At 46.6% G+C, this 18,204-nt stretch overlaps 1 protein-coding gene across 7 annotated transcripts in view; it reads right to left on the bottom strand.

The window, feature by feature from the left end:
• The window catches only part of EXOC2 (exocyst complex component 2), a 126,626-nt gene that overhangs the window by 15,870 nt on the left and 92,552 nt on the right, over positions 1 to 18,204 (bottom strand). For 5 of the 7 annotated variants that reach the window (XM_055570444.1, XM_055570443.1, XM_055570442.1 and 2 more), the window contains 2 exons: positions 16,263 to 16,404; positions 6,663 to 6,857 (listed from right to left, as the gene is read on the bottom strand). In XM_055570444.1, the coding sequence (XP_055426419.1) occupies positions 6,663 to 6,857; positions 16,263 to 16,404 (337 nt within the window). The remainder of the gene's footprint in view (positions 1 to 6,662; positions 6,858 to 16,262; positions 16,405 to 18,204) is intronic. The other 2 variants (XM_055570446.1, XM_055570449.1) reach the window with 1 other exon arrangement.

Here is an 18,204-nt window from a genome sequence, read left to right on the forward strand (position 1 = left end):
AGTTAGAACTGGTTCCAAACAGAAAATGGAGTATGTCAAGACTGTACACTGTCACCCTGTTTATTTAACTTATATGCAGAGTACATCATGAGAAACGTTGGGCTGGATGAAGCACAAGCCGGAATCAAGACTGCTGGGAGAAATATCAATAACCTCAGATATGCAGATGATACTACCCTTATGGCAGAAAGTGAAGAAGAACTAAAGAGCCTCTTGATGAACGTGAAAGAGGAGAGTGAAAAAGCTGGCTTAAAGCTCAACATTCAGAAAACAAAGATGATGGGATCCGGTCCCATCACTTCACGGCAAATAGATGGGGTAACAGTGGAAACAGTGGCAGACTTTATTTTTTTGGGCTCCAAAATCACTGCAGATGGTGATTGCAGCCATGAAATTAAAAGACGCTTGCTCCTTGGAAGGAAAGTTATGACCAATCTAGATAGCATATTAAAAAAGAGACATTACTTTGCCAGCAAAGGTCTGTCTAGTCAAGGCTATGGTTTTTCCAGTAGTCATGTGTGGATGTGAGAGTTGGACTATAAAGAAAGCTGAGCACTGAAGAACTGATGCCTTTGAATTGTGGTGTTGGAGAAGACTCTTGAGAGTTCCTTGGACAGCAAGGAGATCCAACCAGTCCATCCTAAAGGAAATCAGTCCTGAATGTTCATTGGAAGGACTGATGTTGAAGCTGAAACTCCAATACTTTGGCCACCTGATGCGAAGAGCTGACTCATTGGAAAAGACCCTGATGCTGGGAAAGATTGAAGGCAGGAGAAGAACAGGACGACAGAGGATGAGATGGTTGGATGGCATCACCGATTCAATGGACATCCGTTTGAGTAAACTCCGGGAGTTGGTGATGGACAGGGAGCAGGCCATGGGGTTGCAAAGAATTGGACACGACTGAGCAACTGGACTGAACATATCTCCTAGTTTTTAAATATGAATAGGAAAACTCTGTCCTATGAAAACAGAACATAAAATATCACCATCCATAAAAAAACAGTAAATTTATTTCATGGCTTATTTTTTCCATTTCTAAGAAGATTTATATTCACAAGAGTTTAGCTTTCATAAACTTCAGAGGCAAACTTTACCTCTGAAGATTCCAATACAGGCAAGGGAGTCACAATCTCTCCGATTTCAAAGTCAGGATCTGATGTGTAAAATAGTCTGTGAACTTATTCTAACCTAAAATAGTATAGAACACGATACATTTAGGATGAAATATCCGTTTCAACATTCAAAACTGGTACTGAATTTTAGACTTAAAGGTATAAAAATTTAATATAACATTAACATAAATCTATTTTATTTGTTTCAATTTCTTCTTTTGGAAGGAAAAAATGTTTCCATTAGAAGGCAACTTCAATTAGAAAAGTAAAAATGAATGAATCAGTTGAACTGAGGTGGACGAACCTAGAGCCTGTAATACAGAGTGAAGTAAAATAAAAACAGATATTGTATATTAACGCATAAATACGGAATCTAAAAAAATGGTACTGATGAGTCTGTTTGCAGGGTAGGAATAGAGACGCAGACATGGAGAACAGACTGTGGACACAGCGGGGGGAGGGCAGGGTGGGACGGATCGAGGGAATAGCGCTGACACACACGCAGCCACGCATGAAACAGCCAGTGGGGAGCTGCTGTCTCACCCACGGAGCTCAGCTCAGTGCTCCATGACAATCAAGGGGTCAAGTAGGATTGGGTGGGAGGGAGGCCAAGTGGGAAGGGACACATGTTTTATTTATGGCTGATTCACGTTGCTGCATGGCAGAAACCAACACAACATTATAAAGCAATTATCCTTTAATTAAAAATTAAAAATATAAAGGTGACAGGAAAATAGAACTCATTCGGTGTACACAAATGTGTTTTGTTTCACACTGTGAGGTGTTACAGTTATATATATACTTCATAAAAGTCTGTAGAATCTTCAGATTTCACAATCTCTAGGAGCCCCGCCCCAGCCCTCAACAAGAATGACCTCAGAGGAAATCGAACTAATAAATGCTTGTGAGGGAAGCCAGACTGCAGATGTGGCTCTGGAGCCTGACAGCCTGGTTCAGGACGGCAGCCCCACCATCTAAGCCACCGCCGCAGCTGAGGACGCATGCGTGGCCACTGCAGGTGGCCTGGCCCTGAGCAGCTCTGCTTCCAATGCTGGAGCTGGCATGGTGAGCAGAGCACACAGTGCCCACTCTCAGGACCAGGTTCCACCCACAGTGTAAGAAGCAAGGTCCAACTAGGCTAAGTTTCTGCTATTAAACCAAAGAAAAGGCCTTGGAACCAAAGACAGAGGGGCTGTAATAAAATCAAAGGCAGAAAAAACATGAAAGCCAAGAATTGTCCTGGAGCTTCGTCTTCATTTATATCAGAAGGGATCTCTGGAGTCAGCATATGGAGAAGAGTAATTGTGAGGAAGGGCTGCAGGCCTGGCCGGTTGCAGTGGAGACCTTGACCTTGCGGCTATCAGAGCTGAGAGAATGCAAAGCACCACGGCAAGATGTGAGCTTGGAAACAGCGCCAATGGCCATTTGCTAATTGTGATGTTCTGCTGGCAAGGTTTCTAAGTCTGCAAGTAGGAGTTGTCCCCTTTTCCAATTAAGCAGAACTCGCACCTAGGAAAGCACGTAAATCCTGTTTCCCACACACACATGTACCAGCATCCTGATAGAGACGCGGCAGCCTGCTCCCCGCAGACACTCCCGGACCTCGTCCCTGTGGGCCCAGGACTGGGAGGTGGCCCTGCTGCCCGCGCTCCCCATTAGGGGAGGGAACGCACAGCAGTGCGCCACCCTCCAGGCTCTCTTCAACGTCACGGCCTGGCCTCGGGTAGGACGGGTCTCCCTGCCTGGATGAGCACATCACACTCATGTGCCCACTCCATGCTGTGGGCACTGACTGGTCTCCGGCTTCCAGCTCCTTCAGACAGAGCTGCAGTGGAGAGGCTGCCTGCTGGTGCAGAGACACTCCCCTCGGGGACGTCCTGGGAGGGAGTCGGCCTCTGCCAAGCACACCGCTGCCTCTGCTGGCTCTGCCAGCCTTCTCCCGGGGAGAGCAGAGAGACCCTGCATCCCAAACACGCACGTCAGCAGCAGTCTACATGCCATTTAGGTGGATATAGACCCATGAATGTGTCCAAAAGGAGCACTTGCTCTAGTTTAAAAAAAAAAAAAAAGGATTTCTGCACCTATTTTCCTTAGTATAAGATGAAAAAGCCACGGCACAAAGGAAAAAAGAGGAAAAAGTCTAAGAATATACACCAATTTTTCTTTTCACTAATACAACCCAACCGTGCAATATAAGAAGGCGTGTACCTTTCATTTCCATCACATCTGAAGTCTCTGAAAGTGTCTTTGTGGTTTCATAAAGCCTACCATCATCTCTCCTTCAATACACAAACCTGCTCAGAGTGACATGCACTCCACGTACATCTCAGGTCCTTATTACTGTGATCACAGGCTGTCACACCATTTGCAATCAGTAATGAAAGCAACTGCAAAGCTGAAAACTGCATTTTCAAATATATCATGCTTGTGAATATACTTTGGTTGTCACTCAAACACTTTTGATTATTAGGATGAGATATTAACAGAAAATTGAAGTAAAACGATCCAAAAGAAAACTCTTACTCAAGTACCTTCCTGCACAACATGAAGGTTTTATTCACAGTCTCTTCCACTGGCTCCTGTGGAGGACACCTGCCCTGCATTTGTGGTGCCCTGTCACCAACACCTGATCCCCAACTGACCGCGGGGCAAGCTGTCCCGCTGCCCCACGTGAGTGGTGGAGACGGGGGCTGCCGGAGCACTGGCTCACTGAGCTGAGACACAGAGCAGCCCTGCTCCTGTCAGCCATGCAGCCTCAGCTTCAGGGAGGGAGGCTGGCCTGGAAGTCTCCTTTCTATCGTGGGCTCCCAGGAAATTCTCAAGACGTTGCTTTAAAACACACACAAGTTTTCCACCAGAATGTGCAGAATAAAGTGCCATCAAAATGGCTAACTGTTAAGCTATACTCAAAACAGTCAGGGGTTGGCTTTCTTGGCTCATTATTAAGAGAAGACGGTCACGAAAGTTCACCTGGAGTTGGGAGAGACACAGAGAGCTGGCATTTCTGGTCCAGCTGTGACAGGTCAGAGGGGGTGAAACATCCAAAGACCGCCCCGTGGTTTGGTGTTCTCCTGGAACCAGTGAACTTGGCAGTTCCCGAGTGTGCAGTACACTCAGGTAACAACACTCCCCAGGCACGCAGGACTCTGGGCCAGGCTGCAAAGGCCAGTCTCGCGGAGGAGGAAGGGCTGGAAATGCCAAGCGAGGGTGAAGAGGCGTCCCTGAGCACGCCCTGCGGGAGACCTCAGCGTGGGAAGCCTTGAAGCCGAGCTAGCAGAGAATCGGGGCTATTCTCCCCCAGCCCGCGGTGGGGAAGGCTCATGGATGCACAACTTAAATGACACGACACACTTTGGGGTTCACAGCAAACCCTCCAGAAACAGTCATCGCTGTTCCTGCACAGAGGAGAGCAGCTCTGCCTAGAAGACAGCAACTGGGGGCCCTGACTGACCCACTCCACTCCAGAAACCAAAGGAAAATGCGAAGTTCAAAACAGAAACTTCAGGTAGGTAGGTGAGAGAACACAGGCAGTGGAAGTGAATACTGAAGTATGAAAAAAGTTCTGTCCTTAACGTCTTTCTACCCTTTCCACACTGAGTCTTCAGATCTGTCTACCCATGGCTGTTCTGTAATTTCTCTTGCTCCCTTTGAAACCAAAACGTCTGCACCGCACCACGGTTGGAGGTAAGGCTGTCTTGGGAGGTGGAAGTGGTGTGCTGACAAGGTTCACTAGTTCTGTGGGAGAGGTAACAACTACATCATGTCATCAACGATTGTCAGTAAAGAGAGGAGACCATGTACACGCACGCACGCGCACGCACGCGCGCACGCGCACACACACCCACACACCCGTGCACCGGAAGCTTCCTGGGTTTCCTTTAGTCAGTCTGTCCTCAGTTTCACTACTGTGACTTCAGTCCTTCAGAGTCTGTTAACCACTAATCTATTAAAACACTTTTGATGGTGACCTAATTTGTTAGTCAAAATACAACAACTGAAATCATCTGAACCTTACCTTTCTATTGTGGGGCATGTTTTAAACAACTGGGAAAGTGAGCGTTTGCCCCCATTTTCAGGTTAAAGCAACAATTTAGAGTTGTCTTCTTACTATGCTACTCACACACCCTGGGCCCCCAAATACAGGGGCACTACAGCACTCCAAGGAAACCCACACCCGACGCCGAGTCGGAGACCAGCGCCGAGCAGCACTAGGAGGACAGGCACACGCCTTTGGCTCTGAGGAGGAATCTGAGTGGAGACAGCGTGGCTGCAACAGCCAGGCCAGGCTTGCTCAATGACGGGCCAGTGCTCCTGGGCCGGGCCGCGGTGTCCGCTCCATGGACGCGTGGGGGTGCCCACCTGTTCGCGGGCTGGGTTTGTGGACAAACGGAGGGGCCAGTGCCGCTGTTGGCTCAGCACGCTGGGCCACGGCCTCTGCCAGCCTCCAGGTCGTGCGCTGAGCTGGAAGGCAGAGCCGGGGCAGACCCTTTGGTGCCCTTTCAAACTCCTCACCCAGAACCGTCTGCAGACAACACCTGTAAGTTCAGAGTATGCACCGAGCTCACAGCAGCCAAGGTCACAGGAGGTGACGAGCAGCTGGGAAGCCGCAAGGAGTGCCCAAAGGGCAGGATGTGCACGAGGGCCCCGCTATCGCCCACGGCGTACACACGCTTTAGAAAATGACTCTTGGTCATTAGACAATATCAGGTGAAGTGAGTGAAAAAACCTCCGACACTGTTCACAGGACCTAGAAACAGAAGTTCTGCAGGCTCACAATTATGAGATGTCCACGCCGTTTCCCGAACACCAGAGGGGACACAGCCTGGCAGGACCTGACAGGCAGGAACCTGTGGTCAAGGAACGGGCCGCTGATGTGACTGAACAGAAGCGATGGCACTGCGGGGACATAAGAAGCCAAAGGCAGCGCAGCGCTCGCGCACTCGCACAGGGCTTCCGGGTGCGGCTTAACGAGAGAGAAAGGGATTACAAGAGGCAAGGGGGGTTCTAGGCAGGACAGACACAAACGTAGAAAGAGTAAGACAAATTTGACAGAGGGAAGTTTTTCCCCATTTCCTATCATTTCATTCCCGACTGACGGCTGGCTGCACATCCGGGAAGAGAGGGCACTCAGTGGGTGTGGCCTGGACACAGAAAGCAGGCAGGGCCCGGAGCCCCTGTGCAAAGACTCCCAGCCAGAGAGGGGACAGTTTGATTACTAAAACAGCAGCACTATGATAATGAATTGAAACTCAATTAAATATGCTCAAGCTGAGTTAGAAAAATATGCTCAAGCCATGATAATTAGAAAACATCTTCATTACCTTTTTAAAAAAAATGGTGAGGGAACCAACTCATTCTGAAAAGGAATTAGAAAGTAAAATCAAGTTTTACCCTGCCTTTCCTGTATGAACTGGACTTCAGAGTAACCGAATCGTTGATGAAATTTTTTATTTTTTAATTTCATGCTCCAGCTACCAATCATTAGTTTGCAATCTCCAAGGAAATAAGGCCAATACTTTGGCTACCTGACGAGAAGAGATGACTCACTGGAAAAGACCTTGATGCTGGGAAAGACTGAAGGCAGGAGAAGGGGATGACAGAGGATGAGATGGTTGGATAGCATCACCGACTCAATGGACATGAGCTTGAGCAAACTCCAGGAGATGGTGAAGGACAGGGAGGCCTGGCGTGCCACAGTCCATGGGGTCGCAGAGAGTCGGACACAACTTAGCGACTGAACAACTAGGAAATAAAAGATCATGGCAACAATTACCAATGGTGCTAAAACTATTAGATGAAAAGTTTGACCGTTTTAAAGGGTAGAGCGAGCTGATAACATTTGAATGCAGTTTTTAATCCTAACATCACTAACAGGGAGACAATCAAACATTACGGACATCCTGGTTACAAAATCCAAATTAAAATCACGCCTGAAACTGATAAAACTTCATTAATCATAAGTTTGGAAACACAAGGAGCAGAGAAACATGCTGCTGACACAAGGAGGAAACCATATGGAAACTCCAGAAAATGAGAGCGTCCGCAGAACCATGATTTATTTAACAAAGAAGCTGATGAAAGGGCCGTCAGTCACTTCACTCACTCAGTCATGTCCGACTCTTCGCGACCCCACGAACTGCAGCACACCGGGCTTCCCTGTCCATCACTAACTCACGGAGCTTGCTCAAACTCACATCCATCAAGTTGGTGATGCCGTCCAACCATCTCAACCTCTGTCACCCCCTTTTCTTTCTGCCTTCAATCTTTCCCAGCATCAGGGTTTTCCAGTGGGTCAGTTCTTTGAATCAGGTGGCCAAAGTACTAAGAACTTCAGCTTCAGCATCAGTCCTTCCAATGAATATTCAGGACTGATTTCCTTTAGGATTGAAAAGGCCCTAGAGATGGGAAAAAATACTTCAGAGACATGCGAGTAAAAGCAACACACAGACCCTGACAGGAGCCCTGATCTGACTGAACTGTCTAAACAACTTTTATGAGAATGGACACTGACTGTGTTCCGGAGTCTAAGCTCAGACTGCTTGCTGCAAAACAGGCCAGTAATCAAGAGGTGAGCTGTCAGGACAAGGAACGTGGCTTTATTCAGAAAGCTGGCAAACTGAGAGGATGGTGGGCTCATGCCCCAAAGAACCTTCTTGCCTGACTCAGGCTCCTTCTACACTGAAAGGGGAGGGAGTAAAGCCAAACACGTCCCTGTTCCTGCCAGCCTCCAGAGGGCATGTGTGAGTTTTTCCCTCCCTGCAGCCATTCACAGGGGGTCTGGTCCAGAGGGTTCCTGTGAGCTAAACCAAAGCATTTTATTAGCCCGATGCTCATGACCTGGGAGGCAAAATTCCCAGAGATGAGCCATGTACAATCTAAGCTTACAGGCACCATCCCTTTAGTGATTAACCTGTAATAGAATACAAAAGGTTCTTTCCTATTGCAACTGGATATTTGATAAAATTAATGGATTGTTACATTTTTTTCCAGATCTGGTAATAGCATTGAGACTATATTTTCAAAGACATCATCCTTATCTGATCCATGTGTGGATGACATGACCCTTCATCCAGAGAGGGCGGGGGACTGGCTGTGAGCTCAGGGCTGCTGAAGCCGCCACGAAGTCAGCTCTGTGCTTCCCTGTTCTGCTGTGATCAACCTCTAGGAATGTCCAAAGTAAGTTCAAACAATGGCCTTTTGCACAACAGCACATTAATTTACCCTGGTGCCAAACCGCTATCAGTTTAAGACACAATAAAATAAATACTTCAGCAGATAATACATGCAATGACCAAAGTATGTAGGCCATAGGTCATCTCAAGGTTAATGCAATTCACATTGATACCATCAGAGCCAACATTCAGCTTTACTGAAAATGCTTGGCAGACGCTGCAACCAAATGTCCAAAGCACTGCACGGTTTTACAGCACTGACAGGGATGCGCTCAACGGCTTATAAAAAAGGAAAAGTGGTGGAAAAAGTAAAGGTAAATAATGAAAGTGCGATTTGAAAAAAGAGGACTGACTAGGGTCATCCTCCTTTGAAAAATATAGAACTGCTTTTCTCCTATAAATAGATGAAATACAAATTTATTAAAATCTTCCTGACAGTATTTTTAAATGGAATTAAGAAAAACAGCTCAAGGAATTGATAAAAGTACTCTGAGTTCAGCACCAGGAAAGACCAGAGTTGGATGTCTCTTCAAAGGTGGAATTCACTCGACTGGGCTCTCTTTCGGTTAAAAGCAGAATAGGACGCGGGAAACCTGTGGAGGGCGGTCAAGAGCGTGGCAGGCCAGCGGGCACTGCCACTCGGGCTCCACGCTAGAGACGAGAGCAGACGTGCACAGGGTCTAACACACAGCGCCAGGAATGTGATGCTCACAAAGGCGCCCTCAGAATTCTGCAAGGCTCGGTCTTCAGAGTAAAGCTGGAAAGGTGAAATGACACTCAAGAGACCTTTGGGTTACACCTATTTTGTAATAATCTAATTACTTCTAAATGAATAGCTCCCATCGTGTTTTTGCTGTTTTCTTAATCAACCAAAATTCTCTTCTTCAACATTAAACTGAATTAAAAAATAATTCAATCTGATATTCTGTTGAAAATACCTATTAGGGTAAAAGCCAAACTGTAAACTAGTATTTTACTTGACGTGTGTTTTCCCTGTCACCTCTGGCTTGGGTAATTTATGCCAAGGTGTTTCTCACTAAGCAACCAACAGATGGAGGAAATGTACTAGGGAAGGTTTTCTCTACACTGGCACCTAGGAAGGCTACAGCACAGAGATGGGGATGGCGTGGAGGGAGGCCTGGAGACGGTGGGGAGGAGACAGAGGGAGGGAGAAGTTATGGGTATGCAGGGGAAGACACTGCTGAGTCCCTGTCTAGTTCTACACACGCTGTGAACTGACCCTTGAATGGCTGGCTGGGCTATTTTATTAGAAATAGGAACTAATATTTGGATGCTGAAATAACTCTTCTTTGTTTACTAATGGGACAAAACAAACTTTTTCTTTGCTGAACTCAGCTCTTATCTTTTGCTCACACGCCTGGAGCCAGCCCTGGCTGGACACTGGGTTTAAGGAGAACGGTGTCTCCTGGCACTGCTGGGTTCCGAGTGGGGCTTCCCTGCGGGAGGGAGGAGAGCCTTCGTCTACCTCTGGGGGGACGGCAGCGCACGGGCTCTGTCCCCTTCTCCGCTCCCTGCCCTGCCTGTGGGAGGCGGCGAGAGGGCAGAGCAGGTACTTGCAGGAGGAGCTGGCGAGGGCTGGGCTCGCTCAGACCCCTCGGCCCCCGCATCCCCACCTGCTGGTGCCTCTGTCTTATCCTTTGATCAGTGTGAGGTCAGGAGAGACGACTGTCCTTCACTGGTTCTGGGGCCCAGAGATTCTAATGGTGTTTCCTGCCTTTCCTTCACGCAGGGTGAAGCAGCGATGGGTGCGAGTCCCTCCTCTCCGCCCCTCTGACGCAGGACACGACTACTCCTCTCTTAGGAGGATCCAAGGAGCTGTCCCAGCACTTAGTAAACCTCCCCACACACTCCAGGAAAAGATTCTCCCTAGGGGTGTGCACAGTTTAACAAGGAGTGAGATGGGTGTTTCCATGGAGGTGCTGATTTCATGAGACAAATGACAGGCAGCCTGCCCACCACCCCAGTGTTCTTCACTTGAGGTAAGTGCAATTAGCTCACTGGAATACAAGGATCTGGTTAAATCACAAAAGAGTATTAGAAGAAAAGTGTTGGGGAAAAAAGAGACATACAACAGGCAATCAAGATACTCTTCACACGGCAGTGGAAATGCATCTACAGGCAGGAAGAGGTTATCACCTAGGATGAAGAGCGCCGACTGCAGGCTGGTCTCTGCCTCCTGCCTCCGCACGCGGGATCCACGGTGAACGAGGGAAGCGCCCCGCGTCCCACACCAGCCGGCTGCCCTCCCCGCCCACCTGGCCCCCCACACTCACAGCATCCACCACACAGATGTCTTCCCTCCCCCGATACTTCCAATGACTACAGTTAACAGGAAAGCATTTTGAGGTAAAAATCGGCTAAGTACTTATTAAAAAATGGTTGATTTTAAATTAATCTATTACCTTTACGAATATATGTAAACATACATGTTCTAGATAGAAAACAAATATTTAAGTGAAAATTTAAAGAAAGATTACTTCTCTTATTTAATATGCTCTTAAGATTTGAACTTTCAAGTGTACTTGTAAATGAGATTATTTTTAACTGAGCTAAAACTTATCAAACGCAAATACTCAGAGCTCTTAACAACTGAGGATAACAGAAAAATGACAGTCAGTTAAGTGACTCAGAACTAACCAGAATGATCTTTCCTGATATATATTAAGTTAAAGAGGTGATCAACTGGATTTTTTTAAAAAATGACTACAGTGTCAGAAACTACAGCAATACACAGGTACCTATATGATTTGCAAAATTCAGCTCTGAAATGAAAAATGAAATTGGAGATGAAAATTCTAAAGATAATACTAAGGTAACTGAAATTTTTCTGGAGGACTAGGTCAAACTATTGTGGCTGCTCAGCTTGGTCTCAAAACTTCAGTCAACTTTAAAGAAACGAAAAGTCGCTCTATGACTATGAGAGATTGAGGTTCAGCTGGGGATCCAGTCAAAACTACACTGAGAACAGAACTGGATACAGCTTAGAAAAGTCTGTAAAAGTCGGTGTTGGTTTCTAAGAGGTTTTGGCACCAGAGGAATGGCACGTGAATGGCGGATGGTACAGTGCTGTGTGCGTGTGCCAAGGAGAGGATGCTTGCCTGAAAGAAAGCACCAGAGCCTCCATGCCACACGGCCAGCAGCACCTCAGTTTGTACAAAAACCTCCCTGGTAACTATGACATCACTTTGCATCCATCATCACTCACAGTGTGGGGCAGAGAAGGACCCCAGACCTGGACACTGAGTCAGTCCACACCTGGCAGCAGGGAAGACCCGAAGAGCCTGGTGATGCATCCCCCCACCCCGCCCTCGCCCTCTTGAGTCCTCACAAGGACTGAGCAAGATGCACCTCAACTGTCCCTGAACAGCACGTTATATTGTGCACAGAGACGCCACACAGAAATGCTCTCACGTCAGGTATCCCTGACACTCATGTTTAAATCAAATGCAATTACTTATGACTGAGGGATTGCACATAGCTTCCACAGGGCACAAGTGCTAAAATGCTCACCTCAATTAAACAAATACCAACATCCACTGTGTACTATTTACTAAAAAGTGAACAAGAAGATTAATGGAAATGAGAACATCACACAATTTACTTTCCTATCGAAAAGCAACTGAGAAAAATCACTGCCGAACCACAGAACAAATATGGGAAAGATAAACTGAGGCATGGCCCATGTTTGCTCAGACTGTGAACTATGAATTCCCACTGCACAACTGGAGCTTGGTGGGGAGGTGGACCCTGGGCACCAGGAGAGGCCCTGGCTGCCTGGAGGTGGCGTGGGAGGAGCCAGGAGCAGGATGAGCAGGACCAGTGCCCATAAGCGAAGGTCTCAGCCTGGGGAGAGGGGAGGCCTGAAGGGTTGAAGCAGGGGGTGACAGATGGGCTTTGCCAACAAGGGGCTGGGGACAGGAAGACGGTGTGGCCCTGCGGTGACACGGGGCGTCCTGCAGGAACCGGGCACGGTGGGGGCAGAACTAGGGCCTGAGGAGGAGCAGCACCCTGGCAGCCGACCCAAGGGGTGAGGAGGGTGCAGGAAAGTCTGGGGGAGACATCTGTCCATGGAGGAGGGAGGCCTGAAGCTCAGAGCAGAGGTCAGGCTACAGAGTGGATGCTGGAGGCACCAGTCAGCTTGCTTGAGTGGATGAAATCTAGGAGTCTGAACAAAGACTGGCAACCCCAGGGGAAGCCAGTGTCCAGGGCCACTTCCAGTTCAGGGGCCGCAGGGGAAGGAGGCTGGGGCCCGCTCACCACAGGGGAAGGGCAGCAGGGCATGGGGGGCGTCTCTCCCAGGAGCGGGACCAGCCTGGAAGCGCTCCGCAGAGCACCAAGGCCAGCACAGCCGTGGATCCCAGGATGGCTGGAGATGTGAGAGACACGAGAGGACGCGGGCCTCAGGTGGAATCTCCGAGGCACCACCCAGACAGCTAGTTCACGCTGGGCTGTAAAGTAGAATGTGTGGGGCTGTGAGCAGTCAGAGCAACAGGAGCTCAGGGGGTTCAGAGCCTGAGGTCCTGGCCAACCCTCCCCCATCCTCCAGAGGGAACCAGGATTTGTCTTAAGACAGCTGAAATTTAGAAAACTGTAATAAATTGGTTTAAAGCTCAACATTCAGAAAACTAAGATCATGGCATCCAGTCCCATCACTTCATGGCAAATAGATGGGGAAACAGTGGCTGACTTTATTTTTTTGGGTTCCAAAATCACTGCAGATGGTGACTGCAGCCATGAAATTAAAAGATGCTTACTCCTCGGAAGGAAAGTTATGACCAACCTAGACAGCATATTAAAAAGCAAAGACATTACTTTGCCAACGAAGGTCCATCTAGTCAAGGCTATGGTTTTTTCCAGTAGTCATGTATGGATGTGAGAGTTGGACTATAAAGAAAGCTGAGCGCAGAATTGATGCTTTTGAATTGTGGTGTTGGAGAAGACTCTTGAGAGTCCCTTGGACTGCAAGGAGATCCAACCAGTCCATCCTAGAGGAGATGAGTCCTGGGTATTCATTGGAAGAACTGATGCTAAAGCTGAAACTCCAATACTTTGGCCACCTGATGCAAAGGGCTGACTCATTTGAAAAGACCCTGATGCTGGGAGAGATTGAGGGCACGAGGAGAAGGGGACGACAGAGGATGAGATGGTTGGATGGTTATCACCGACTCGATGGACATGAGTTCGGGTGAACTCCAGGAGTTGGTGATGGACAGGGAGGCCTGGCGTGCTGCAGTTCATGGGGTTGCAAAGAGTCAGACACGAGTGAGCAACTGAACTGAACTGAGTAAGTATTAAGAGGTAAGTGTACACGAGGCACATGCATTACAGGCACACAAATGACTGAAACTGTGAGGAGTAAAACACCTAGCATGTGCATGAGTGTGCACGTGTGCAGGGCCTACTGGACAACAACTCCTTTATTTGTGAACCAGGGATTGGTTAACTGTTGTTACAAGCGTTTGGTACAGCAGGGTCCAAATTTTGTTTGTGAATTTGTAAAGTCCCAATAAACCTGCATGGTGGCACATGTCACCTGAACTGACAAGGACCTTGATTATCACTCCTAATCTAATTTCACCCATTTCCCTGCCGGAATCGCTACTGGGATGTAACATGAAATGTCGCATATGCACTATATTACCTTCCTAAAGCTCCCAAATGTTGAAATTTCCAAAGTCACCTAGCCCAAGGGTTTTGAAAAAGACTGCAGATCGAAAGCTCCAGAGGCTGTTGACAGACAGCCTTGAGACCAGTGATCCACCCAGGGAGTTAAGTTAGGTTTGCTCATGCGAAGTCAGGAACTCAGCTTACACTGAAGGTGCATGTCATCAACTGCCCTGGATAACTGACCACTACCCCTGAGCTCAGACTGGGCTGTAAGAAGCTCCACCAACGTAAAGGGCAGTGCTGGAACCAGTGGACAGGATACTCCCTCGTAGATAATTACCTTGCACATAAAACACGCGTAATTCCCATAGGTTCCATCTAAAGCACCACGCCCACCCTCCAGGGGCCATATCACACATGCAGAGTGGACGGCTGGAGTCTTGACGCTTAAGCAGACGCCTGAGGACAAAGGACTCCTGACCATATGGGCAACGGGAAGACCCTGCAGGGAGGATGTGGGAAGTCTTCCCTATGTGCTGTGGGCAGCTGGCGAGGCCATGGGGTAGAGTGTAGGGTCAGTACTAACCACGTTGCAGATTTTACTGTAAGACACTACAAAAATTTTAAGCAAGTTTCTGACAGGATCTGACATACTGTAAAAGGATGTATTTGGGATGTGAGCTGTCAGACAGTCGGGACACAGAAAAGAATGTATGTATGAACAAACCTAATTCCCAGGGTGGATCACTGGTCTCAAGGTCATCTGTGAATAGCCTCTGGAACTTTCGATCTGCAATCTTTTTCAAAACTCTTGGGCTAGGTGACTTTGGGAATTTCAATATTTGGGACCTTTAGGAAGGTATCATAGGAAGGAGCATTTAGGAAGGTAATGAATGCCCTTAGGGGAGAAAGATCAACTATGATCTGCTTTAGGCAGAAGGCTCAAACGTCTATAATGATGGATGGTGACTTCAGGAATTAAATAGCTACAATCACATAAACATTACTAATTTAATGATTCTGATTCTTAGCTTATACTTCCGGCATCATTGCATCATTACCCCTAATATGAACAACTTGATGATTTCAAATTGTGGTGCTGGAGAAGACTCTTCAGAGTCCCTCGGATGGCAGGGAGATCAAACAAGTACAATCCTAAAGGAAATCAACCCTGAATGTTCATTGGAAGGACTGACACTGAAGCTGAAGCTCCAATACTCTGGCCACCTGATGCGAAGGGCTGACTCACTGGAAAAGACCCTGATGTTGGGAAAGATTGAGGGCAGGAGGAGAAGAGGGCGACAGAGGATGAGATGGTTGGAGGGCATCACCGACTCGATGGACGTGAGTCTGAGCGAACTCTAGAAGATAGTGAGGGACGGGGAAGCCTGGCGTGCTGCAGTCCATGGGGTTGCAAAGAGTGACACGACTGAGCAACTGAACAACAATATGAACGGTAACAATAAAAACAAAACATATTTGAAGAATAAATGATGCTATCACCATCTAATAAAAGCATCACACAACAATAACGACAGGATATCACAACAAGCTGTTGAACGAATAAAGGTAACACAACTTTCCAGCAGGTCACGGGTACAGCCACACACGCCCCAAAGATCTGATGTCTAATAAGAACAGAACCATTTTCACACCAGGCGACACCAACACGTTAGTAGGTGGCCTGGCTTTATGTATTCCATGGTACTTCAAACAAAGAAACAAGTGTCTGATCAATCAAAAATGTATCTCTTTCAATGAGCAAGTTATTCCTAAAACACACATTACCAAGTGATCTAAGTGACATTTATTTGACGTCACAATGATAATACTGGAACTGTCTGCCATCTTTCCGCAGTTGAATTTTCTCTGCTAAATTATGATGCTCTTACTCCCATACCTTCTCCTTGAATCTTTCATATCTTCGGCAACTGTAACTCGGTCTTCCGTAGAAGCGATCAAATGTCTTAAGTAAATTTTCTGCAGTTTTCTGACTGCAGAAAACTGCACTCAGTCTACTGCTTCTATGTAGGCAAGAAGCACCCCAGGAAGCAAGTGTGTGTTACTGAGATGATCACATACTCTGAGGTGTAATTAATTATCCTCTGGAATTTAAGATTAGCTCTAAGCCATTTTAAGCACTAATAATTTAAAGTCTCCTAAACTCCAAACTATCAAAAAGTGGGTTTAAGTTAATAAAGATTTAAAAATCAAGTCAATCCCTTAGTAAATATGGAAAAAATGGGAACAAAAAGAAAAGCATCTTAAGCATGTATCAAGAAAAGCAAATCTATATTCACATGTCAGGATGCATGGACCTGGAGACCAGTAAACTGAAACCACCCACCTGTTGGGGGCAGGCAGTCCCTCCAGTCGAAGTAGCCAGCGTAAATGCCAGGTTCCAAGGAGCCCACGATGGGGTCTGCCTTCAGCTCAATGTAGCTTTCAAACAGCCTCTGGTCCAGATCTTTGAGTGAGGCCATGCTCACCTGTGAGCACAGTGAGAGCACCCCAGTGAGGCCACGCCCGCTCACACGCACAAGTGGAGCACGCACGGCGTCTACTCGTGGGTGAAGAAAACAGTGAAACAATATAAGTAAATGCTGAGCAGGTTTGAACAGTACTTACCGGCTTTCCCACAAAAAGGCATGACTTTTGCTTCGCCGCTGGTAATAAAGAGCACTCTAGCATGGCAGGCGCCCTGCTTCCCCACTATCTACACTGCACTCTGAAGCTCACTCAAAACAGTTACAGAAACATAAAATCATGGTTTTATTTTAATGTTTCCAACTTAAATTTTCTAGTTTACTATTTAAAAACCTTTTTTGGTAAGAATAATTAGTAAAAATTAAACTTTTGAGGAAGAAAAAAATAACATAAAGAAAGCCCTGTTATTTTCATTTCAAAGACGACAGAAAGAGCACTTTTAATTGAGCCAGCGCTATAGAAATAAACTCACTGAACTATAATCAGAACCACTATGGGGAGCGGTGGGCGGGGGTGCAGATTGCTGGGTAAGACAGGCTCAAGAGGCTCGAGGATGGACTGTGCAAGACTCTAAGACGAGGCGCAGGGCCACTGTTTCGTAGTAACTGTAAATGGAGGGTAACCTTTGACAGTTGTATTAAAAAAAAACAACAAAATGTTAACTAGAATAAATACAGCAAAAAAAAATTATATACAATTATGCTAAAAATAATCAAATATGTAAAATATATTGCCTACGGTTCAAGTGACTCAAAAATCTTTAAAACTGTTTGCTGTAAGGGAGCTTCCCTGGACTTAAAAAAAAAACACCTGTCCTTTCTCTATCTCCACGCTGAAATATTGGAAAGAGATTTACAGGCGTCATAGAAAACCTCACTCAAGAATTGAATGACAAACTAAAAGACTCCACATGCTGCAACTAAGATGTGGCCCAGCCAAATAAGCAATAAATACATAAAAATGAGTATACATGTCTAGAAAATACATGTCTAGAAAAATATATATGTCTAGAAAATACATAAAAATGAGTATACATGTCTAGACATTCACAGGCCTCCTTGGCCTGTGAACGTCTCAGGAGATAGAAGAGTTTGGGGGTGGGGGCCCCATCCTATCCATTTCTCTCTAGGCATTCGACTTAAAAAAAAATAATTTAACGCCAGACTTTAATGGCTATTATAACATTCTTGGGTAGATCAAAAATCTGCAACTATCCAAACTGCAAATTAGATCATTCTTTTAAAAAGACTGGCACAGAGTAAACCAGCTTTTTATATATGTAAAGGTCATTCCTTGGGTTTATGTAATTACAGCTACTAATAAAATTATAAGCCAAAGTTTATTAACCATACAGCTCTGGTTTTCCCTTCTCAAAGGGCTCAGAGACTGGCCTGCAGCCTCTGAGCCCCTTTAAAAAGACCATTCTAGCCAATGAGCATATGAGAAAGTGTTAACCTGCTAAGCAGGGAAAGACATGCAAAAGAAAACACCGCAAGAGGATGTTTCCTATCAAATGAGAACTAATTGGCAGTGATGGCCAAACGCAAGGGCGCAGCTTCTGAACAGCAGCCCGGCAGGCAGAGTCTGCCAGGAGGGAGCCTCTGCAGCGGCAGTTCACTTCCAGGAATTTACTGTGAGGAAGGGAGGAGGGTGACGCGGCCAGCGTCCCCTCTCAGTGACAGCCACAAAAATCACCTGAAGGTTCCCAGCAGGAAAAAGTGAAAACAAGAATTATACAATGGCACATCCAACAGTAACAAATACTATAAAGCCATGAAACTCACATTTATAAAAATGGAGAA

This window comes from Bubalus kerabau, chromosome 3 (assembly GCF_029407905.1).
Source record: "Bubalus kerabau isolate K-KA32 ecotype Philippines breed swamp buffalo chromosome 3, PCC_UOA_SB_1v2, whole genome shotgun sequence".
Classification (NCBI taxonomy): domain Eukaryota; kingdom Metazoa; phylum Chordata; class Mammalia; order Artiodactyla; family Bovidae; genus Bubalus; species Bubalus kerabau.